Source organism: Epinephelus fuscoguttatus, linkage group LG16, assembly GCF_011397635.1.
Source record: "Epinephelus fuscoguttatus linkage group LG16, E.fuscoguttatus.final_Chr_v1".
NCBI lineage: Eukaryota > Metazoa > Chordata > Actinopteri > Perciformes > Serranidae > Epinephelus > Epinephelus fuscoguttatus.
In genome coordinates, this window is record NC_064767.1 from 36,522,945 (window position 1) to 36,548,233 (window position 25,289).

A 25,289-nucleotide genomic window follows, 5' to 3' on the forward strand; every position below is an offset into this window, starting at 1 on the left:
TTTTCCCATTTTCCCATAGGAAAGAGTCTCAGTACCACTATGTGAAACAACAATGTTCTTGTCATCTTTCCTCCCAACAAAATCAAACCAACTGAAATATTTCCAGCCACTTAATGTAAGTGTTTCCATCATGCAGGCTAGCTCTCTGCTTTGTGACGTGCATGCACAATAGTTACGGAAATGAATTCTGGATGTGATTCATTGTTGGATTCAAATCAAAAGGGGGGTGACAACAAAAGTTTGTAACAAGTTATTTGTTTTTTGGGGTGACTGTGATATTATCACTGAAAGTTGACACAGACACAGCACGGACATTGCTTCAGTTAACATTGTCACATGTGTCGATTAAATTTAGTTTGTTCAATGGCAAGGTTGGTTGGATCATCCATTCCATGGAATTTGGTCCAGAAACTGATGATCTCCTCAGGATGTATGCTATTGACTGTAGTGCTAAAGTTAAATATCTTGACAACTATTGGTTAGATTATTGAGGCTTTAGACAGAATTTTCATCTGCTGCCACTAACAGGTCATAGTTTCTAAGTAGTGAAATATGTAATTATTTCGTCGATGAATTGTTATAACATTTGGTACAGGTCTTAATGGTTCCTAGATGCGTGTTTACTCTTAGCCTTCTCATTTTTCTAAGTTAACAACCTGTACAGATATGTCAGTCTCATCCATGCCTTTAGTCATTTTTGTGTGGAATGGATTTTTGTTCTCATCACGTCCCCATTCTTAATCCCTACAAGGCTCTTTGGCTTGGTTGTTTTCCAGTTGGGTAAGCAACAATGAGTGAACACAGCAAGAAACCTACTGAATCGAAGAAAATAATTGGAAATGTTAGTATTAATTCAGTGGTCTGGAGCCAGGCTATGTGCATACAGGACAGTAAAAGCAGCAATGTTAGATTTACAATTAGAAGTACAGACAAGATGAGAAACAGACATTAAAACATATAATGTCCAAATACTAGCACTAATCCTGTAGGCAGTCTCCTTTCCTTACCAATTATTTGGTAATTTGTTTTTTTAATTCCATGGCCATCTCCTTCAGTATGAGGCCACAGAACAGCCAGGACATCATGGCTGGGATTTTATCCACAAAGCAACATATGGTCCTGGCTGGTGTCTAGAACAGTTTTTGGCTTGGGTAACCTGGGGAGCTTGTATGTTGTTGTTACTTCTCAGCATTTCTTGTCTTCTTAAGTAATAAAGCAGGGAGCTGCCTCCTATTTGTGCATCGTCTTATCTTTGTATGCTTTACATTTTAGGAGTTCGATACACTTTATTTCTTTCCATTAATATAAAACAGTAACCCCATAATATAAAGCAGTTCTTTAGTTCAACCTTGGCTGTCTGGAACGCATCAGCCAAAAGACGTGTTTCAAATGATAACATCAGAGCAGTCTCAAGGTTGACAGGAATAAAAGTCAGGAATAAGTAATCAGTGATCATTCCTGACCTAAGCCCTGTGAAATAGCAATTTTCTCCTAAAAGAAAGTATTGCCAACTTTAAAGCACCTAATTTTTTGGTAGGCTTTTCTTTTGTTGTTGTGCTGAGGCAAATATTTTGTCCATATCACGCCTGGTTGCTCCCACTCATTAGACATGTCAGTTAATTAGAGAGGAATACGGAGGAAAAGAGTGAGTGGAAGTGAAGACACTAATTGAAAGGTGAGAAACTGAGTCACGCTGCAGGCTCTCCTCTCACTCTCTTTCCTACTTTTAACACAGTGACTACTTTCAGTATGTTGAAAGCATAAATGGCATGGAGGTATTTTGAAGTTAACTTTGTAAACTTGACAGTAAGTCATAGAAATTGTTTTTTTTTAAGGTAGAATCAAAGAGGGTGGAATCAATTTTTACTTTTAATTGGCCCTTTTTATTTTTTTTTTAGTTTGTATCAACAATAACTCTCATTCAGGCAAATATGGCTCACAGTGAAGGTTTTCTATCATGCTGTGTTAAAGTTACAGTGACTGTGATTTTAGTTGTTCTGTCAGCCAGGCTGCAAAAATAACAAATTTCACAGGATAATGATTACCAAAACTTTGTCAAGGAAACAAAACGAATTAGTTGTTTGTGCAGTCACAAGCCTTGTTGTACTCATTTTGATGCAGGTCATTAATTTGAGGACTTAAGCCTTGACTTGACTATCATTTGTTGGTTCGGCCATCTCAGTCTGAAAAATAAGAACAAAGTGGAAAAGATGGTCAAGCTGTGTTCTAAGATCTCTGGGGTTACTATAAAATCTTAATATAAAATCTTACACAGCTTTATGAGGAGAGGCTCATGTCAAGGGCTCAGTCCATCGTGTCCGACCCTTTGCATCCTTTACATGCTGAGTTTCAGCTGCTTCCTTCAGGGCGGAGGTTTATCCTTCCAAAATGCTCTACCTATAGATAGAGCATTAATACAGATATCCCTTTGTCCCATCTGCAATAGTTGCCTTTAATGGTCATTGATGCCAAGTCATGTTGTTGTTTTTTGTCCTGTGTGTGGTCTTGGTGTTCTGTATGTGAGCTGTATTGTCATATTGTATTGTTATGTCTCCCTTTACTGACTGCAAACCAAATTGCCCTACGGGGACATTAAAGTTTTACCTTACCTTAACTTACCTTGTGAAAATAAAAAAATACTTGCAACTCAGTTTTACCTTAAATGCCTTTAGATTTTTGATTTTGTAATGAAATTAAATGGTGGTGCTAGATAAAAAATGTCAGAGGATCACCAAAGTTTATAGATTCATCCTCTGAACGGTCCATACACTTGTTCGCCTTTTCTTCTCGCTCTCGTCTGTCATTGTAGAGGACAAAATGGATCAGCAGGAGTGTTGTAGTTAAGTTGTGGTGCAAAAACGCAAGTAGGACAACACAGGTATATCGGAAACAAACACTACAGCTTCTGTTAATTGTAAACACTTCTTCTTCTTCTTCTTTGTTGCTGTTTCCAGCAGCCTAGATACCTATAGGCGTATTGCTGCCCCCCCCACAAGTGGTGCTTGACTGTCATGACATGTCAGCTTCATTAAAAACTTGACTGTGAACTTGAATTTAAGGGGCTAAGCTTTTCAAACTAACATTTCCACTATGATTCACATCGAAGGAACCAATATGAATGTATTATCTTACGTAATGAATGTTTTGAAATGGTACATATGGAAAAATCAAATCCTGCATATTGTCACTCACTTCTACCCACTTACTGAATGATGCATTGGTTCTGAGATCGTCATCAAGTCTGACTTACTGGTTTACAAAAACTTCATTTCGTGTTCCCAAGTTATACCTTATTGTTATTCCAGTGTCCTGGATCCTGGTCAGCAAGTCCAACTTTGCTAATCATCCATATTTTAGCTGATAGCACTCTCCAAATTAAAATAAACAGTTGTGGGCACAGTTTGACATGTGGTACTGGGCCTGTTTTGTGCTCATTACTTTCTCAAAAGTTGGACCCTTGTCATCATTCATCCAGCTGGGAGCTCAGTTGAACAATGAACTGGCAGTCTATGTTGTATTGTCACTGCATGGGATGGAAAAGCTGCAGGCAGCTGCTGGCTCTGTGAGCAGGCATCTTCCCAGCCTACATGTGGATCCAGGAATCTGCAGGCTGGTTAGATGGTTGTCACATGTCTAGCTGTCTTCATCGATACATGACTTCTTTCAATTTCCTGGAGGACCATTTGGAAGTACTGTAATACTGATGCATCAGTTACTACCTGAGCTTTCATTGTAGGCTTTTCACTCATGTCCAGAAGCAGTTGTTGATTTATCTTTCCAAAAGCATTGTCTGTATGAAATGAATCAGGTTTGTCATCTCCTAATGGAAAATCTGACTGCTTAACAGTTGTGGATTTTCTCCAGATCTCATTAAGGAAAAGAGGTTATGACTGGTAGGCAGAGGACTCAGTCAGCAGAGACAGTGGGTTGAAACAGCTGATGAGCACACAGACTCCAGCTGCTGGAGTTCAAACAAAGGTTTAAGTGATCCCACTTATGTCCAGGTCCCACTTTAAGACCATTAGGCATTACCGTACAGCATATTCCCTTCAACTCTTCAAACCTGCCCCCTTAGAGGTCTCATCTGTCTGATTGTCTGTCTGATCCCTCTCCACAATGTGTTTGGCTCATAAATCAGGACTGAGCTGAAGGAACATGTGCGTTTTAAAAGACAAATATTGATTTTGGAAATCCCAAGTCAGAATAAAGTATGAGAAGCTAAGAAGGTTCATGTATTGCCCTGGAGATGTGGCAGTTTTATGATAACTCTCTGCTCAGTCCAGCTCCCAAATATTTTCTTCCTGTGCAGCATGTTATTTTATTATATGTTTGTTATGATATATACTTATTCAAAATATCAAGTGGGTCTCATTTATTTGTTAGGACAATATTTTGTCTAAGTGTACTTATACATTGCACATTTTCTGCACAAAACATAATGTAAATAAAAGCTTAAATTCAAATAATAGCCTATTAACAATTAATAGCAATGGTCAGCACAAACAAATTCAGTCCATTTTTATAAAGACCAGATAAAAACATTAGCAATAACACTGTTTTCATTCCCTAATAATTTCCAGTGGTTTCAGTGGGACTTTTTCCAAATTTGGCACAAATGTCCACTTGGACTCAAGAATGAACTGATTAGATTTTCGTGGTCAAAGGTCAAAGTCACTGTGACTTTTCATCTGTCTCATTCTCATGAACGTGATTCTCAAGAAGGGCTTGAGGGAATTTGTTCAAAATTTGGCAAAGACGTCCACTTCTCAAGAATGAACTGATTAGAACTTGGTGCTCAAAGGTCAAGGTCACTGTGACCTTGCAAACCATGTTTTTGGCCGTAACTGTAGAATCATACCCTAATTTTCCACACAAATGTCCAACAGGATAAAATGAAGTGATGACACTTTAAATCCAAAACAATCAAAGGTCATCTTTTGGTTGGATACTAAATTGGATACAAAATCTTGGGTGTGCATCTTAAACCTGAGCTGACTGTATTGATCTTCTGTGCTGTACGGGGGAAGATGGCTGTGAAGTATCCAAGATTTTACAGACATGGATGTAAACTCTAAGTGTGGCTTGACTGGTTTGCTGAGGCATACAACTGCAAGGTGGTAATTCTAGTTTGCAATTACTTTAAAGCTGCTGTCAATGAAACTTAATATCTTCTGTGTGTACTTTGAATTAAAAGTCAGCAAATAAAATGAGGGATGTACACAATACTGAATATATTAAGGTAACCACAGCTGAGGTGACTAAAGGCCTTGGTTCCTATTCGTGAATTTACAGTATTCTGCATTTAATGACAAATGAATAGATGCTTCTGTATTCCATTGAAAACTCTTAGCCAAGTTACAAAATTGTTGCAGTTTTGTTCTCACCTGACACTACTCAACATGTCTCCCCTGTCACATCTGAATGTGTTTTTATAGCTCAGTGCACACTGTGCAGCCAGTCCCAGGAGATTCAGTCTGTATGCCTCTCACGTTGGCTCAGTTTTGATCACCATGCTCAGCACCTCAAAACAAATTATTCCTCATCCTGCCAAGTCTGCTACCAAACAAAGCAGTGTCTCCTCTAAACTGAGACACAATGTGGTAGAGAGGTGCTACAGGTATTAAAAGCTCCCTTGTCTCTTGAAATTGCAGACACTGTAGATGGTGGTCTAAATAGACTGTCTTTTGTAGGTGTCAGGACTGGGGTTTTCACTTTATATTTGAAATTTGAACTTTTCAAATGTGGTAAAACATTGAATAATCAGACTGTAATAATCTATAGATTATTAAGGCAGCTGCAATATCCATTCGTTTAGTCATCCTAGTTGTTACACATTCCAAATTTAACTAAAATGGAAGGAGTTTCATTCTGTGTGTGTCTGTCTTTCAAGTTTCTTGACAACTGTTCATCTGATAGACTTCACGATTGGTTGGTGTATTGCTGAGGACCCAAGGAAGTGCATTGTCAAGTGTGAGCTATGTGGGACATACTTATTAGTGGTGCGTCATGCACATGTGAAGGATGTCATGAGAGCCGGGACTTCATTACCAAGTCGATGTCAGAATTCTGAAAACGTGACAATACTTGGTTTTCCCACTACTGTAGGTACTAGGGATGCAATTCTTTTGGACCTGACAGAGTAGCATATTTGCCTACAAGTGCCAAGTAATGAGTTGTGTAACTAATTGCTAATAAAATTTCAGTGATAATATTACAGTTACCCCAAATCCAAACAACTTGTTAAGTTACTTTTGTTATCACTTCACTTTTGACTTGAAATACAATATCTCATGACTCAATTTTATGATAGTCGTGCTGCACAGGGACGGCACAAAGCAGCACGCTAGTTTGGGAGATTTGCATACTTAAATTCTGTCAGGTGGAAAGATGACAAGAATACTGTTGCTGCAGGAAGTCATAATAAAAGTCTTTCCACTGCGAAAAACTCCTCCTCAAACCTCTGGTCTGAAACACCCAGTGCTGGGTAAGGGTTACTTTAAAAGTAATCAAAGTACTTTACTGCATTACTTTTTAAAAAAGTAACCAGTTACTTTACTGTGTTACTCCCTGAGTAAAGTAACTCAGTTACTTTAAAAGTACTTCCAACGTTACTCCTTGAGAAAAGTAACTCAAGCACTTTTAAAGTACTTTTGAGTATTCTACATTTCCTATTGGGCAATGGACCACAGGGCGCTAAGCCTACATTTTTTTTGTCTCCAAAATTAAAGTTATGGACCACTTGCCCTTCACTGAGATCCAATTCTCCCATCACAGCCGTCACTTTGACCAGTAGAAACACAAACGATCTGCTGCCGTAGACAACTGTATGACAATAACACCCCAGCGTTTTTAATATTTCCTCTAGGGATGTTACCACACAGAGTAAAAGGGGGAAATGATGGTGTGAAACAGCAGAGGCACTTTGTCAGCCCGCTGAGTTAACGTTACTGTCATTAGCATCAAGCTAGCAAACAATGGTACATCCTCACGGTCGGATATAAAGTAATAACATTAACAAATAGGGGCAGCAGGCCCCGAACCCCCCAGCTGCTCGGGGTGCCTGACCAAGGCAGCCCCCTCACTCTGACATCTCTCCACTTTGTGTATGTATAGGTCCTGTTTGTGCATGTGTGTGTCTTTCGGACCTGTGTGTTAATGATAAAAAAGAGTGAAAAAATTGAATTTCCCCTCAGGGGGATTAATAAAGTATATAAAATTAATAAATAAATAAAATAGTGGCGGGGCTTTTACTCACCACAACTGCAGAGGCTCCCAGCTCCATTTGAAACAAACTACATTATAGACGGCCCGTTATTTATTAATCCCTCTGTGTGTTTATATATTTACTTTTTATCTGCTCCGTTGTCTTTATAAAGTTAACATATCGCACCGCCATTCCAAACTCAACACTTGTTTCAAATTAAAAGCCCCTTATAACCTCGGCTGAGAGAATCCCTCCATTTTCTAAATAGGCTTTTATTCTGAAACATTTGTCAGAACTTCCTGTGGAAGACACAGTAGCTTGACAGTTTACGTATTGCGCTTTAAATGTAGCTCCTACCATCTGCTGATGCTTTTAGGTGACTACAACAACATGTTGGCTGGCACATGAACAGACACACAGTGACTCAATAATAGTAAAAGTAATAAAAATAGGACAAGAATAAGCCGATGACATCACACATGCCGTGAAAGACGACCAGGGATAATTGGTGAGTACCAGCGTGTAGCGTGTACCAGGCATAATGCAAGTCCTGAGTCTGAAATATGTCTGTTGGTGAGTCCTACTCTACCTATTTAGACTCCACCGTAGACAACGGCAGCATTTCTCCGACCATGTAGCGAGCCACAAGCTCCGTGGCTTCTTTCAGACTGATAGGTTTAACGTTATCTCCGTTATTAGAACCAAACGACAACCATTGCTGTTTCGGAGCTGAAGGACCAGCGTTCTAAAAGTAACAGAAGTAACTGATGTCTTGTTTGAAAATGTACTTAAGTATTTTATTACTCAAACAGCAAACTAACACATTAGGTTACTCGTTACTGCAAAAAGTAATCAAAGTACTCTAACACGTTATACCCAACTCTGGAAACAACTATTACGAACAGCACAACAATGTGAAGCTTCAGGTAATACACCAAACCAAAGGTGATCCCTTCTCAGCCGCAGAGATCAAACACCAAAACTGGATTTTAATCGTGGACAGCTGCAGCTTCAAACAAGTAATAAAGCTTGTGGTTGGATATGTGGTGGATGAAATGTTGCTTTACCACAACAGGAGATGGGGTGTAACAGAAAAGCACTTTAACGAATAGTGTAACAAATTACTATTGGCAAGGAGTAATAAGTAAAGTTATGTTATTACTTTAGAAAGGAGTAATGAGTAATATATGTGACATTTTAGAGTAACAAGCCCAACACTGGCCAATAAATACCAAACAAAGAAGAAGAACGCCTACCAGCACGGAAGAACAACAATAAGTGCAGCTGCAGTGAAAGCTCCGCCTCAACTTGATGAAAAGAAAAGCATTTTTCATGAGGGCAGACTATTTTTTAAATTCTTTGCAAAGGTAGCACTATGTATTGACATGATTCTACAAAAGCCAGCAGCGTGTCAAGATGCTGAGCATCTTTCTGTAGTAAAAATCATGTTATTTTATGATGTCAAAACATACCACATAGAATATGTCGTTATGTTTTATAACGCATTTTAGCTGAAGCTGACGGTCAGTGCAACTAACGGTTGGCATTACTATCACTGTCCAATGCACAGAAAATTATCAGTCATAACAAGAGTATTAAGAAGTGATTTTTTTGCCTAGGTTACTATCCTACTGCTATAAAATTAAACTTCCTTCATTGCTTTTGCGATGAGCTTATTGCTCGTTCATGTTAACAGTCGCATGACAAATGCTGAGCGTGCCTTATCCTTTGATTTAATTGCTCAGTGATTGATGTTGCTGGAGGAATAATTGCCTAATTAGGACAATTTACTGCCGTACTAATGACTCCAGCAAGACTTGCTAAGCATCCACAAACATCATTAGTGTTTGTTCATCTCACGAACAACCATGTATCACATTCATTGCATATTTCCATCATCATTGTTGTATGACTTGTTCTGATTAAAGCAAGCCAAAGCTTGAGCTCATATAAAGAGCTAGAATCATCTTCCGCGATGTCTACCTGCCAGTATGTAAGCTCGATATCCATGTCCCCTGTTCTCTTTAATCAGCTCATCTAAATCTGTACCACTAAGCTGTCCCAGCTATTATACAGCAGATAATCAGCACAGCACACAGATAAGGGTGTTCAGGCTGTAATAGGTTTTAATAATTAGGTGTTCTCATTGAAAATTGCTGGTTGACTTCTCACTATAGTATGAGAGGCCCTTTGAGACATAATTCATACTTGGTTTCACATGTAACATCATACTCTCATACATACACCACTATACTCTTACACAAACACTACTATACCCTCTTACATGCACAATCATACTTTCATACATACACCACTATACTCTTACACAAACACTACTATACCCTCTTACATGCACAATCATACTCTCATACATACACCACTATACTCTTACACAAACACTACTATACTCTCTTACATGCACAATCATACTTTCATACATACACCACTATACTCTTACACAAACACTACTATACCCTCTTACATGCACAATCATACTCTCATACACCACTATACTCTCACACAAACACTACTATACCCTCTTACATGCACAATCATACTCTCATACATACACCACTATACTCTCACACAAACACTACTATACCCTCTTACATGCACAATCATACTCTCATACATACACCACTATACTCTTACACAAACACTACTATACTCTCTTACATGCACAATCATACTCTCATACATACACCACTATACTCTTACACAAACACTACTATACCCTCTTACATGCACAATCATACTCTTATACATACACCACTATACTCTTACACAAACACTACTATACTCTCTTACATGCACAATCATACTCTTATACATACACCACTATACTCTTACACAAACACTACTATACCCTCTTACATGCACAATCATACTCTTATACACACACCACTATACTCTTACACAAACACTACTATACTCTCTGACATGCACAATCATACTCTCATACATACACCACTATACTGTTACACAAACACTACTATACCCTCTTACATGCACAATCATACTCTTATACATACACCACTATACTCTTACACAAACACTACTATACTCTCTTACATGCACAATCATACTCTTATACATGCACCACTATACTCTTACACAAACACTACTTTACCCTCTTACATGCACAATCATACTCTCATACATACACCACTATACTCTTACACAAACACTACTTTACCCTCTTACATGCACAATCATACTCTTATACATGCACCACTATACTCTTACACAAACACTACTATACCCTCTTACATGCACAATCATACTCTTATACACACACCACTATACTCTTACACAAACACTACTGTACTCTCTTATATTTAGCATCATGTTTTCTTTTATTTACTGTCATACTCTTAGTGTAACAGAGGATAATATTATATGTATGTAAGTATGATAGTATGTACATGAAAGTAACAGTACATGTAAAATAAAGCTCAAATATATGTATGAGAGAATAATATTATATTTGAAGCAGAATAATAGCATATGTAAGAGAAATTAGTTTTACATGTGAATGCAAATAATCATGTGTAAGGAACAAAATGACAGTGAATGTAAGACAGAATGATAGGGTGTGTGAATGAGAATAGTTGTTTGTGTGAGAGAGTTTGATTGAAACGGAAATAAGACTGAATTATCAGTTCCTGATTGGTTATTTTTGATGAAGCGAGAAGAAGGCCCGCCTTCCCAGTCATAATATGAGAAGATGGCGGACCTTGAGCGACTCAGTGAAGCTGTTGGCCTTTGACTGTCCACACAGGCCGCTGAGCAGAGTGGAGTGCCTGCGAAGGTTCACGCACTGCAGCAATGAACCTTCGCGGGTGCGGCGTCATATGACGGTGGCGTCATTGCGAGTCAAGTGCAGCCCCCAACACACACAAAAAGCGTCGCGCTGCGGGGCGTCAACCGGATTTCTATTGCACACGCTAGTCCGCTAGACTGGGAAGTACAAAATAGCGCTTTTTCAAGGGCGTTGACGCTGGAAAAATAGGACAATACTGTAAAGTGCCACAGCGCGGCACGTCGACGAGGTGTGTTTTGGCCTTTAGAGGTGTGTTTTGGCCTTTAGAGTATGACAGTAAATAAAAGAAAACATGATGATAAATATAAGAGAGTATAGTAGTGTTTGTGTAAGAGTATAGTGGTGTATGTATGAGAGTATGATGCTACATGTGAAACCAAGTATGAATTATGTCTCAAAGGGCCTCTCATACTATAGAGCACAGCAGACAAAGGGGCCATGTGTTGCTTTAGTTAAGTGAAGGAGAATAAAGGGGAGGTTAGGTCTTATGAAGGAATGAAAAATGAATGAAAAATGTTTATTTCGGTCAGGTCATTTAAAACTGCACAGTTTAACAGAAAATATCAGTATAACTAGAAAATAACCAAACCGAAAAGGCATAGGCTGAAGCTAACGCTTATTTTCGTCTACCCTTCTTACATGATCAGCTTATTCAGATTAAATCATTCAAAACATTAAACAGAAAATAATACCATATTACACATAAATCCCAAATATAATTCCAGAATGATATCAGTAACATCAACTACATTTCTCATATTTTTCAAATACCTTACTTTTAAACAAGCGTTTGAATTCATAAATTGACTGGCACATCTTCAATTTGTCGTCAAGAGCATTCCATAAATTTGCACCCCTTACAGAAATACATTGATCTTTTATCTTAGTCCTGGATTTTATTTTCTCAATCATACGTTTCCCTCGGAGCTCATATCTACATTCCCTTTTTTTAAACATACTCACAATTTTACATGGTAACAGGTTGTTATACGCTTTGTACATTATCAATGCTATTCTGTAGTCCACTAAGTCCATAAATTTGAAAGCCCTTAATTTAATAAATAATCCATTTGATGGTTCTCTGTAATTTGATTTTGTGATAATCCTTATAGCTCTTTTTTGAAGGATAAAAATAGGTTTAGTATGGGTAGAATATGCGTTCCCCATATTTCTAGGCAATACATTATGTAAGGGACAACCATTGAACAATACAGAATATACTTAGCACACTGGTCCAACATATCCTTTACCTTGTCTAATATGGCAATTGATTTGGCTAATTTTGATTTAACATGATTAATATGCATTTTCCAATTCAGTTTATGGTCCATAATGACACCTAAAAATGTAGTTTCAAACACTCTTTCAATTTCTGTATCCTCTATTCTCAGTTTAACTACTGTATCTATTTTACGATTCCCAAATATCATAAATATATCGTCATTGTATAGTTGTGCGTTTTCAAAATCTCTATGGTTAGTGAAAGCCACAATGTTTTTTCTGACGCAAGAGATGGATCCAATCGGAGTCTGGAGCACGTTCCAGGACACCACTGCTGATGTCGCTGATGACATCAATGAATTCACTGAGCCTGTGGTGGATTTAATTTGGAAAACGACAGAAGCAACTGCACCCAAAACTATAGTTAAATCATTCCACAACCTGAAACCATGGAATTCCAGAAGCATCCAGGATGCCATAAACTTACACTGTAGCCAGTCTGGAAATTTTTATAAAGCAACAGCCTACAATGTAAAAAGAGGCAAAACAGGACTAAATTGCAATGCATAGGTTGAAGGAGCTGACAGGATCACATTTCTCTGGAGTTGCACCTTGTATGATTTTATGTGACAAATACACGATTGACTGATTTATTGATTGGTTGATTGTTTATTATAGGTTTTAAGAATTTGTTACTACCACTTAACAGTTGACGCCATCTCCTGTGTAAATGATAATGCCAGAGGCTATGCAATTTTAGATGACCACTTTGATGGTGACTACTGAAATGAATTAACTTACGTACTGCCTTCAAAATGCATGACAGCATGTGAATATTCATGAGGAAGCTAAATGTGGAGATGTGAAATAGGAAAGAAAGGTAATGGCTGTCCTGTAATACTACTACAAGTTAGCAAATTTCAAATACAGCTTGATAAATTATACAGTAAATTTTCAAAAAGTGGTTTGTTCACCTCAACTGCAGAAGGAGCGTGACCTGTTTTTTATTCTACTGTTCCTTTGTTAATGCAAGCACGGTACATCCTACATGTTTATCTGTCATCTTTATATTTTCAGTATGATCTACATTTCCATAGCACTAATTCCATCAGTACAACAACAGAGTCAGATCATATTTTACTGTTTCTTTAGTTTAACAGAAATGCTGTTGCTGTGTAGTCAAAATGAGGATAATACAAGGTACCAAAGTATGATGCCAATAATGAGCCTCACATGGGGCACCATAACATGTGGCAATAATTCAGTCATGTCCTAAGTCCAGCCCAGGGGCCAATTGTGGCCTGCAGACCGATTTTGAACAGCCCTCAGCTTGTCTTTTTAAAGGAGCTATATGTAAGAAATCTAAAGCAAATAGTCGTAAAATCATCCTAATATGTCACAGAGACTAAGGAATAATGTTCATATAACATACTGATCTCACCGACAACAATAGTACAGCCAGAATATTCGCATTTTAAAAAAAAATTTTACGGTCCGCAAATCGTGTTTATGTTTTGAATTTGTGTTTTGGCCTGTTGCGCCACCCACCGCCGTCTACCAGTCACACAGTCAGTAGAGTCTCAGCATCAGTTACAGTTACGACTGAGCTACAGCAGCACGGCAAGCAGCATTAGCAGTGTCCCGCTACATAGCATTAGAAGTCTCCTCAGCTGTATCCTGGCAGCAGCATTAGCAGCAGAGAAGCCGGACTTGCTCGAATGGTCCACTGGAAAACCGAAGATCAAGGACGCGGTGACGCGGCCCTGCCACGGCAGCCGCCCATGGGCAAACAAATCAGTCTCCAGCGTGCCGCTGTCCAGCAACCTCGAATCTGTAGGGGAGGGGGGGCGGACACGACTCGTGGCAGTATTTTGAATTTGAGTGCAGTAACCGTTTTGGCCACATTCTTACATACAGCACCTTTAAGTATACTATATGATAAGCACAATATTGATTAATCAGGTAAGGTCACTTTGCATTCTTTGTCATTCATCTCACGAAGGCAGGACAATCATACAGTTTGACGCAAGCGGCAGCCTCTGGGGCTGACAAATGAAGAGAACATGGAAGTACCAAAAACTGCAGTTCATCTGGGAGGACCTTCCTCTATGAGGAACTGTAGTTGAGGCTTGCCCGAAAAGGCCAGTCAGTCCCCATACACTCCCATGTTAAAATATCCAACCTTATAGCAGAAATAAACATGTTTACCGCCTGGCACAAAAGATGGTTTTAGTCTGGTTTTGGTCTCACATGTGCTGGTTCAGTGAACCAGCGTAAGCTTTGACAGTCGCTCTAAGGATTTCATCCTGGTACCAAACAGTAGTCAGGGTACCGTTGGCTGTGACATGGAGGTCTGTGCAACCCTCTCCCCAGAACGTCACTGAGTCACCACCAAACCAGTCATGTTGGATGATGTCACAGGCAGCATAATGTTCACCATGATGGCTCCAGACTCTCTTATGCCTGTCACATGTGCTCAGTGTGAACCTGCTCTCATCTGTAAAGAGAACGGGGCACCAATGGTGCACCTGCCTATTCTGAAATTCTCTGGTAAATGCCAATTGAGCTGCATGGTACTCGGCTGTGAGCACAGGTCCCACCAGAGGACAGCGGGCCCCCATGCCACCCTCATGGAGTCTGTTTCTGACAGTTTGGTCAGAAACATGCACACCAGTAGCCTGCTGGAGGTCATTTTGTAGGGCTCTGGCAGTGTTCCTCCTGTTCCTCCTCACACAAAGGAGCAGATACCGGTCCTGCTGCTGGGTTGATGCCCTTCTACAGCCCTGTCCAGGTCTCCTTGTGTAACAGCCAGAGACAGAGCAAACCTTGCAACGGCATGTATGGATGTGCCGTGCTGGAGGAGCTGAACTACTTGTGCAATCTGACTGGGCAGCAGGTACCGCCTCATGCTACCAGTAGTGACAAGGACACTACTGGTAGCATGAGGTGGTACCAGTAGTGACAAGGACACTAGCAGAACACAAAACTAGAGAAGAATCAGTCAGGAAGGATAAGGAGAGAGCAACTGTCTGAGGCCACAACATGCAAAACCATTCCCTTTTTGGTTGTCTTGCTTTTGCTTCTCCATTACACCTGTTGTCACTTTCATTCACACCAAAGCAGGTGAAATTGTTTCACAAACACATGTGCTTCCTAAATGGACAGATTGACATCCCTGAAATTTAACTGACTTGGTGTTACACTGTCACATTAAGTGTTCCCTTAATTTTTTGAGCAGTGTATAAATAATGGTATGTAGTAAAACTCAACTCTGTTGTTGGACTGTAGAATTAGTGCTGTGGAATTGTACTACATATTGAATTTGCGATGTGTGTGTGAGTCGACCACTCGCTCTCTCTTTACTCAGTCTTTTTTAATGAGTGACCCGCATTCATTTATTTGTGCTGGCTGCTTAAGACTTGGCCATTATTTGAATGCTAACTTGTACTTGAAAGTTTGAGGGGTTGTCATAATAATAGGCTGCATAATAATGTCTTTGGAGTAAGGGTTTGGCCCATGTGACTAGAGCAGGTCATTGCTAATTTGTGACTGGACCCCTATGAATACACACTTTGATGTGATTTAAACAAACCAATCTTGACTTTGTTAAGTCATCAGAATTGGAGTCCCAGATTATGATTTGTTTTGCATCTTTTATAACTTCAGGCTGTAAAAAAAGATGATCATGAACTCTATCCCTCCCTTGTCCCTCTACAGTGTATTCTGTCTCAGCCTAAGTTCTGGGCTGTAGAAGTCACAGCACTTTGCCTCAGGACCAAACTGGAAAAAGGGAGCTCCCGATGTGTCGAGAGAGCCATGATGCAAACCCAGGTAAGGAGATGTGTGTGTGCGTGGAGGTGGGGTGGGGTATTTATATATTCATTAAGAATCCTTTCATCAGGAGTACTAAACATGCATGCATGTGATGCAGCAGAGATTCTTAACCACCCCAACCCCATCAGTCAGTACTGCAGGTTTATTACTAAAATGCAAATAAACAACATAGCTAACCAGAAAAATAAGATAAAAGTTATGTGCTAATTTGCTTTCAGTAACATGTTGTACATGTATTATAATATCCATATAAATCAATAATAAAAATAAAATAACAAATGAACTTCAGAACAATAAACAATAAAATAATATATCCATCCATATTCTTAACCGCTTATCCTCTTGAGGGTTTTTTTTATTTATTGGCATTTCCATTTAGATTTTTTTAAGCACAAATTAAAAACGCGCACACCAAAACAGGCACAGTGGAAACACACACACAGTTTCGCAGTTTTTTTTCACACAATTTTGACCCCAGAGATTTTCACCAGTTTGATTTTTCCACCTGAATGTATTTGTCAACATATCCATTTAGTCAGCAAAAGTCATGTTCTTTTATTACAGTTAAGACATTTCTTGCTTTTATAATTCCCTGATGCACACTGTTTAAATCCATTGCAGAATACAATTTGTCACTGCAAACTTTAGCTTTATTCATGGTGTGTGCTATAAATCACATTCAGCAATAGTCTTATCTACCTGTGTGGATGTTTTAGTTAAAACAGCTGCAGAGCTTGACCTGACTTGTGGAACCATTGAGATATGGAGTAATGTTGTTTTGTCTTTTGGAACAACCCTGAGCACAAACAAAACCATTAATCCACCACAGCTCCAAATGTTACTTCGGATATTGACCAATAACAGCTTTGAGAGGCTTAATACAGATGTCATTATGGGACCGTGAAAGAGCCAGTAAAGAAATTATAAGACTTGAACACCTGGCTGGAAGATGACAGTCATTGTACACATGCTGAAAGGAAAATAAAACATGGATTGTTCTTTCTTTACTTGAACATTTCAGGCTTGAGGCTAGACAGATGGGCAGGCTGACTGACTGACTGACTGACTGACTTGCTTACTTTCTTTCCTACTTTATTGTCCACTTGAGTGGGGATTTATCTTTGGCTTTTTCCCAAGTATAGCAAAGGTACATAACACAACATTTAGACTGAGAGTAAAATTGTAAACACTTATGCCTCAGCGCCTGTGATAGTTGTGGCTGGAGGCAATATGTTTTCGATACCGACACCAATCTGATACCTTCTTTTCTCCTCTCTTAAATTGTTAATAATACATTTGTATGGATGTACTTTTCTTAATATACACATAAAAACACCATGTTCAAACTGTGCAACAAATATTCTTCTCCCCTAAAGGAAGAAATAAGTTATGCAATGCTGTTGCTGCTGCTTTTTATTTAACCTTAAAACCCTCATGGCTTTTAATAGCATTTTTGATTGGTCAACAGCACCATTCAAACATTCAAAATACAATTTAAGATTAAACTTTGTACAAAAGTTTAAATCTAAATATTATAACAAATGAAAAAGGAATTATAATTCCAGTGTAAAATGAGATACCTCACACTCGGTGTAGCCTATACCTCACTGACACAGCAAAATAACAAGTTGCAATGTCGACCGTAGCCTAAATAATTATAACTTAACATAAAAAAATAGCATCTCCACTAGAAAATGTACAGTGGAACACAGTACATTAGACATGCCCTCTTAAGGCACTCACAACAGAAACTCTAGGCTAATACTGCACCTGATATCAAATTAGCTGCATTGAAGAAAAACTAAGGGTAGAAAGTGGAAAACTCTAATGTTTCTTCTTTCACATGTAACCTCTGGGGTTGAACAGTATGTAAAACACCCATATCAAACTAGATATTAGAATGGACACAATTACAATATTCACTCAATTCTAATGTTTCAATGAAGACAATAAGACATAGTAGCTGCCTGACCTTAAAACTGTCACAACCACTTACTTTTACTGTCCTTACACATTTGACATAAATTTGGCCCCTCCCACACGAGAGGCAGGTTCTTCTTCAGAAAGATTAACATTTCAGCCTTCTCAGCTGTCAGTGTGCTCCTCCTTTCATTGATAATAATGGAGGCTGTGCTAAAGAGCCTCTCGCTCTCCACACTTGTTGAAAGTGCACAGAGAAATTTAGTTGCTGTGACTGCCAAGGAAGACAGTCTAGGTTGGCTGATCTTCCAGTACAGCAGTGGATTGTCCAAATGCAGAATAGTTGGCATGCTGAGGTAGGTCTGCACTTCAACACATACACTTGTGGTGGTTGACTCAGGACCAGGTGCGCTTTCCTCCAGAATTTCATCAAAAATGCTTCCAAGTTCGCTCTTGCTTGTAGCCTCTACCCATGGAGTCATTTTTGTTGGCTCTAAGGTGGATGAGGTCCCCTCTGCTGGCCATGTTTTCTCGACTGAGAATGCATTTAAGAACACTCAAATGGGAATGGCATCATATGCAGATGAAGATGAAGAACTCACCTCTCTTGTCAACTCCTCAAAAAGGGCTAGAGCTGCAGCAGTCTTTTCCAGTAGCACCCACTGATTTGCGGTCATTGTGGCTGGCAGGTCGTACACTGCTGTGTATACAAACAGGGCCCTTTTCTGTGCAATGAGGCTCTGAGCACAACCTCGTTCGTACATCTTGCTGCAGATGCTTGGGTGGCATATACAGCTCCACTTGAATGTCCTCCAAGCATGAATATGCAAGTGGCGAGTGCTTAAAGTGACCCACAATTTTTCTACAGAAAGCCACCACATCACTTACACTATGCTGTGGCAGCAGTCCCTCGTTCACAATAAGTTGCAGTGTATGCGTGAAGCATCCTAAACTGGCAACTCCAAAACAATCCATTGCTTTTATCACGTTACTGGCATTGTCTTGTAAAATGACATGGACTTTGCTCTTCTCAATTTTCCATGCATTTAGCATCTCCTTGATTGCTGTGGCAATTGACTCTCCTGTGTGTGAGCCATGAAATTGCTTAGTCTGCAGCACTGCTTTTTGCAGCATAAAACTTGAGTCTTACCACTGTGCCGTCAAATTTAGTAAGGACATTGGACACACGTCTGAGCTCCAGATGTCGGTTGTTAAACTAACTGGCAACGCTTTTCAAACATTTCGAAACAAAGTTGCACACTTTTTTGTACTTTAGTGGGATGGCCATATCAAAGATGAAATGTTGATTTGGCAACTGATAGCAAGGCTCCAAATGTTCCACCAAATGTCCAAAACCTACATTTTCAACAACAGAAAGTGGCTGTTCATCCAGCAAAACGAAGTTGATGAGTTTCTCCGTTATCATCTTTGTTTTGTTGCTCTCTGGAGGGAGTTTCTCATACTTCAGCATTGTTTCCTGCAGTGGCTGTTGTCACGGCTCACTTTTCTTCTTAGCACTGGTTGACTGTAAAAAGTCTTCATCCCCCTTTCCATGATGCTTCCGCAAATGTTTTATCAACTTTGTGGTGTTGAAATGTCTGGTGCTGCTGCCGCCCCTGGAGGCACTTGCGTTGCACTCGGCTGTTTTACTTTTCTCTTCTTTGCACCTAAAATAACTCCACACAGCCAACAGAACAGCAACGCAAGGCTATTTGCCTGCCACACACGTTCCAGCTACTGTTTATGCATTACGTGCTGCCGCAACTGCATGACTATTTACGGCATGTCGTGTTAAGTATTTATATGATAGTTTGGGCTTATGGATCGGATCGAATTTTTTCCAATGTCTCGATCCAGTAATTTTGGCCAGTATCAGACCGATACAGATCCTAAGTATTGGCTCAGCTCTTCCCTGTCACCATCACTTTGCATGGCTTTAACACAGCTTTTTTCAGTCTGAACGCTCCCTTAGTTGCCAGAATTTCTTGACATTTCCCTCTAGAGTATTGTACACTTAAGTCTCTATATTTTATATTTAACTGAGATGATTTATTTTGTATTTAATCTGCTGAAAACAGATTTTTGAAACTCAACCTCCATTTGAAAATCATCTTATTACTTATTTTAACTCAATACTCATATATTGAAAAAAATGGTATATTACTTGAATTAATTTTTTGTTGTAGGGTTTTTTTTTTAGTTTATGTTTCTTGTCTCTTCATACTTAGAGTGTATGTTATGCGGCAGTGCCTGACTGTGGCAGAAACTCTTTAACTTAGATTTTAACTGAGTTCTGTAGCATAGGTTTATCCCCAGATGACAAAAGTATGAGTTGTGCGCCAGAGAATGAACACAATTTTACACCATCACTTTTGATTCATTCATCAATAAAATCTCTGTGTTTTTAACCCAACCCAAAATATTATTAGGTCAAACAAAATTCAAAGCCAAGACAAGATTTGAAAATCAAATGTCCTTTTACTAAAAAACAAATCAAAAGAGGACTCATGATACATGTCTCAGTTCAATTCATTTCAGTTCAGGGTGTGTGAGCGTGCATGAGTGTGTGTGTATATGGCTGCAGTTCAATCCAGTTCACTTCAGTGTGAGTGTGTGTTTGTGTATGTGTATTGGAGAATTTAAGACTCTAATGATGAAGGAGGAATAATATAATTGACCTTTTGCTAAGCCCCGCCCTTTTGTGATGGTCTGACAAGCTGTTGCATTAAGCATGGAGCCCACACAGTAAGTAGCTGCACTCCCTGAAGAAATATTAGCATATTTTTGGACAAATGAAATAGTGATTTCAGAGAGGAGCAGACAGAGGGGTCTACAAAATGCACTTCAAGGATATATCCAGGATGTCAAACTCACTCAGCAGCAAAAACAAGTTTAAAAGACAAAGATAGTTAGTAGCTAAAGTAGAATTATAGACTGCAGATCACAGTGTAAAAGTGAACCACCACATCACTGGTGATCAAGACAGAAGATAATGAATATAAAGGGAAACTTTACTGATACTGGACCAGCTGTGTGTCATCGCAGTATGTGCAAATAAATGGTGTTTGGTTTAGCCCTCGTGCTGCTTCCAGCACTCGGTCCTCCACCGCCCAACGGGCAGGGATGTCAAACAACACTCATCTGCACGCAATGCATTAACACACAGCTGGTTGAATATCAGCAAAGTTTCCTTGCTTACCTTCACTGGTTCCTGTACAGCAGGGTAGGTCTTTTTTCAGTGTTAGAATCATTAAAAAGCAAAAGCAGTATATGTATACATTCTGTAGGCTATATCTTCTGGAGCTAGCTAGCTAGCTAACCTTACACTTTTAGGGGTTTGATTTTGGTTTTTGTAACAGGGAAGAAACGTTTATCTTTTTCCAACCCCTTGCGGTAGTGAGTATCATAATACAGGATTTGCCCCAGACACAACATTTTGCTCAAAATCCACAAAACCAACCTGAAAATGAAGGAAATCTGACACGATTGCATTAGAGTTGATGTCTCATCCAGGTCTGTGCTGGCCTGATGCTACATTATGATTGGCCAGTCTGCATCCTGGGGCTGGACTTAGGGAAGGGTCCATTGGGGCAAAGAGTAATATATATTACTCAAAAAGGAAGCCTGAAGAGGGTAGTGACAGGAAAGTTATCTTAATGGCCAGAGGTGCATCCAAAAACAGATTTAAGAAGTTGATGAACAGGAGTCCCTTCATCCCATCTGCTCCAGTGATCCACACACCTTCAGTAGCCTTGGTGTCCAGAAGAGTTCACACAATCCAGCCGGTTCTGGTATCAGCTGCCGCTTGCTTTACTTTTGACTTTACTTTTTATGCCTCCGCACAAGCAATACCCGTGGCTGGAGGCATTATGTTTTCCAGTTGTCTGTTCATCTGCCTGTCTGTTCGTATGTACATCCCTCCCATTCTTGTGAATATGATGTCTCCAGGAGGTTTTTCTTCAAATTTGGCACAATCATTCATTTGGACTCATCAATAAACTGATCAGAATTTGGTGGTCAAAGATCAAGATCACTGTGACCTTGCATCTGTCTCATTCTCGTAAATACAATATCTCAAGAAGGCCTTGGGGGAGTTTCTTCTAATTCAGAAAAGTCGTCTTCACTTGGACTCAAGAATGAACTGTTTAGAATTTGATGGTCAAAGGTCAAGGTGACTTTGACCTTACCAAACATGTCTTGGCTATAAGTCAAGAATTCACTTTTTAATTATGACCAAATTTAACACAAAAGTTTAGTAGGATATAATGATAAAGTGATGACTCTTTTTTTCAAAAGGTCAAGGTCAGTTTCACTGTGACATCATAATGTTGTGCATAAAACACTTTTCTGGCCATTATTCAGTGACTAACTCAGGAGCAGAAGGGGAGACATTTGGTCAGATACTAAATTTGGTCGATTGTATAGATCTTCTGTGTTGCTGGGGGGAAGATGTGTGTTAATTATCTATGTTTTCACAGACATGGATATAAACTGAAAGAGAAGCTTGACTGGTTCCTGGAGGCATACAACTGCAAGGCAGTAATTCTAGTTTCCTATATGGTTTTAGAGCAAAGATATCCAGAAACTGAAGCAAACTTCAGCACATTAACTCCCCTCTGTTCGCCATGCTGCTTTTATTAGTTGGTTTCCTTTCCCCCAGCTCACAGGTGTAACTCATTTAACTCCTCTCACTCCCCACCTTCCTTTTCTGTCAGGGTTGTAAAGGGCTGTTCTGACCTTTTTTCTTTTTTTCTCCTTTTCTGCAGCAAACTCTATGTGGACTAATTAACGAACAAGTAACAGACCCAGCTGTAGAATGTCATCTTCTCCTTTATTTTTTCAGGTGATAGTAGACCACTTTGAAGACAAGAACTGTCCTGTGACCGAAAGGCTCAAGGGGTTCTACTTCTGCCAAGCTCCAACCAGATGGAGTGTCCAGGTAGTGAGCTTTTTTTTTTTTTTTTTTTTTTTTTTCAAAAACACACTGAATGCTTGATTTTAATAAACCAAGAGACAGTGTACTCAGTGACAAGGTTCAGTTCACTTTTCTGTTAATATGTAGTCATTTGAAGTGGTGGAATAAATTTCTCAAGAGGGGATGCGGGGTCTGCATTATATAAACAGACCATAACAGACCATATACCGCTATATCCACTGTGGCAAGTGCAAATGAAAGAGTGCTAGTATTGCAGCTAAATTTCAGTGCTGGTTGCCAGAGAGCACAGTGTGACCAAAGACCTCAACTGAACCTAACCATGATGTTGCACTCTGATGCTTACCCATCAGAATTAAAGCCATGCTAGCAGCTCTGTGAATTCATTGGCAACACACTGTCACATGGTAGAAGATGTTGTATGTTTTACATCCACTAACACTGTGTTAGCCACTGCCAGTTAGAAACTAACAAGATTACAAACAACATAACTATATTTACAATTCTGATATGCTTGCAAGTTACTCACTTGGGTGCACAACAGACTCCTCATCTGGGCTGGGTGCTCTTGGGACCTTAGGAATATTTGAATCATATTTCATGGCAAATCATGCAATAGCTGTTTAGCCATTTCACTAAAAAACAAAACGTCAAGCTGCTTGATGTTAGAGGTACTGTCAGAGTATCACCACAGTCCGGTACAGTTCATTCTCTGAGAACATTTATATGTTGGTTAAAATGTGTTATGTAGGCTTGGGCAGTATCATGGTGTTACGGTATATCAGAATATTTAGAAATTCTGGCAGTATGATTTTTGATACTGTCAAAAATACAGATGCTCATTTTCTATTAACCTCATACTGGAGAGGCCTCTTACTGCAGGCCTCATGCTGGTGGCCTCACCTGCCACCAGAGATCATTGCAATGCAAGAGGCAGCTGTGAGCTGACTGCTAGCAGTGGGGATAATGTTGCAGGACTGTACATAGCTGGCCTGTGTTGTGCCCACAACAGCAGAGAGAGTAGAGGACCACAGTGAAAACAGTATATTTTTACATCTAACTGTGAATTAATTGGTGATTGTTGGTGAAAGTGGTGAGCTTGCTAGCAACACTAATAACAATATATTATGTAGAGGCGTACCTCAACAAATTAGCTGTCTCTAAATGAATCTGTTGTTAAACAAGCTTAAATTTGAACAACCAAACAAACAAGCATACAAGTATACAAGTGTTGGTCGGTCTATATTGTCTATCCAGCCAATTCTCACCGATGGAAGATGGATATGATGGATAAGTATTACATGGCTATATAGAGCTAGTTTGCCCTTGTATCACAAGTAGACATCCATAATGCTGTTCAGTTGTTAAACTCTGATATCTTTGCTGCCACACAGTGGCTCTTTATTTCTTGAATGGATCATTTTTTAATGGCACCTATGACCCCACAAAATAAGGTAGTTAGCTAGTGCTATGCTAGCTCTTAGATGTAGAGGTAAGGCTAGGTTACTGTTGTCAGTAATAAGCTAGTTAGCCAGCATGCTAATGTTAGTGGCTAGATCAACTTAGTATATCGTTTAATTTATCTTTTATGCTTTGGCTGATGTTATGTTATTTTGTCTTTCAGAAGACAATAAAAAATACAAAGTTTTTTAATTCTTAAGATACAGAGTACCTTTCCAACAACCGCTCTTGTTGGGAAGAAATCCAAAGCTAAGGAGACCTGCTGTGAGTAGTTTTAGTTTCCAAGCTTTGATTGGACAGTCACTGTTGGGTCAATTATAGTCACAGTCTGAATTGCTGTCAGCTAGAAAATGTTCACTTTCAGTTCTTAGTATGATCCTAAGAATTGCTCTTTGTGCAAAGGTGACAACTCTAAAGCAACAGGGGAAAATGTATAGTGTAGATGATATATATAGCTATATAAAGGTCTCATAGGAGCTGTAGAAAACTGCGCTTATGACATTTTGTGACATATTTCCTGAACCACAAAGCATTAGATCTTCAAAGGCAAACATTAGACAGTAACAGAGCTGAGGATAAGAGGCAGAATGAAATAGAAAGAGCAGTGAGCAGAATAAACGGTAATAGAAAGATTTAGACTTGTCCAAGAGATTGGAGGAGGAGTGTTGGAGAGATCAGTTGGGGGAGGGGACATCGCCCAGGTGCCATATAATAACTGATAACAGCAATAAAGCTGAAATTGAAGAGTCCCTATTGCTGCCTGAGGACTTGAAAGTAGGTTGAGGCGGATGATTGTAGCAGGTACTGTGATGCTTTTTCTCGACATTGGAGAACCATGGCCTGCATGTGACAAAGCACTGAAGGCCTAGTTATGGTTGGGGGTGGGGTTCTGT

General features: G+C 39.4%; 1 protein-coding gene across 2 annotated transcripts in view; it reads left to right on the plus strand.

Moving 5' to 3' along the window:
• ttc27 (tetratricopeptide repeat domain 27) overlaps positions 1-25,289 on the plus strand; it is a 137,740-nt gene that overhangs the window by 74,540 nt on the left and 37,911 nt on the right. For both annotated transcript variants that reach the window (XM_049601182.1, XM_049601181.1), the window contains exons 10-11: positions 15,966-16,079; positions 22,846-22,941. In XM_049601182.1, coding sequence (XP_049457139.1) covers positions 15,966-16,079; positions 22,846-22,941 — 210 coding nt within the window. The remainder of the gene's footprint in view (positions 1-15,965; positions 16,080-22,845; positions 22,942-25,289) is intronic.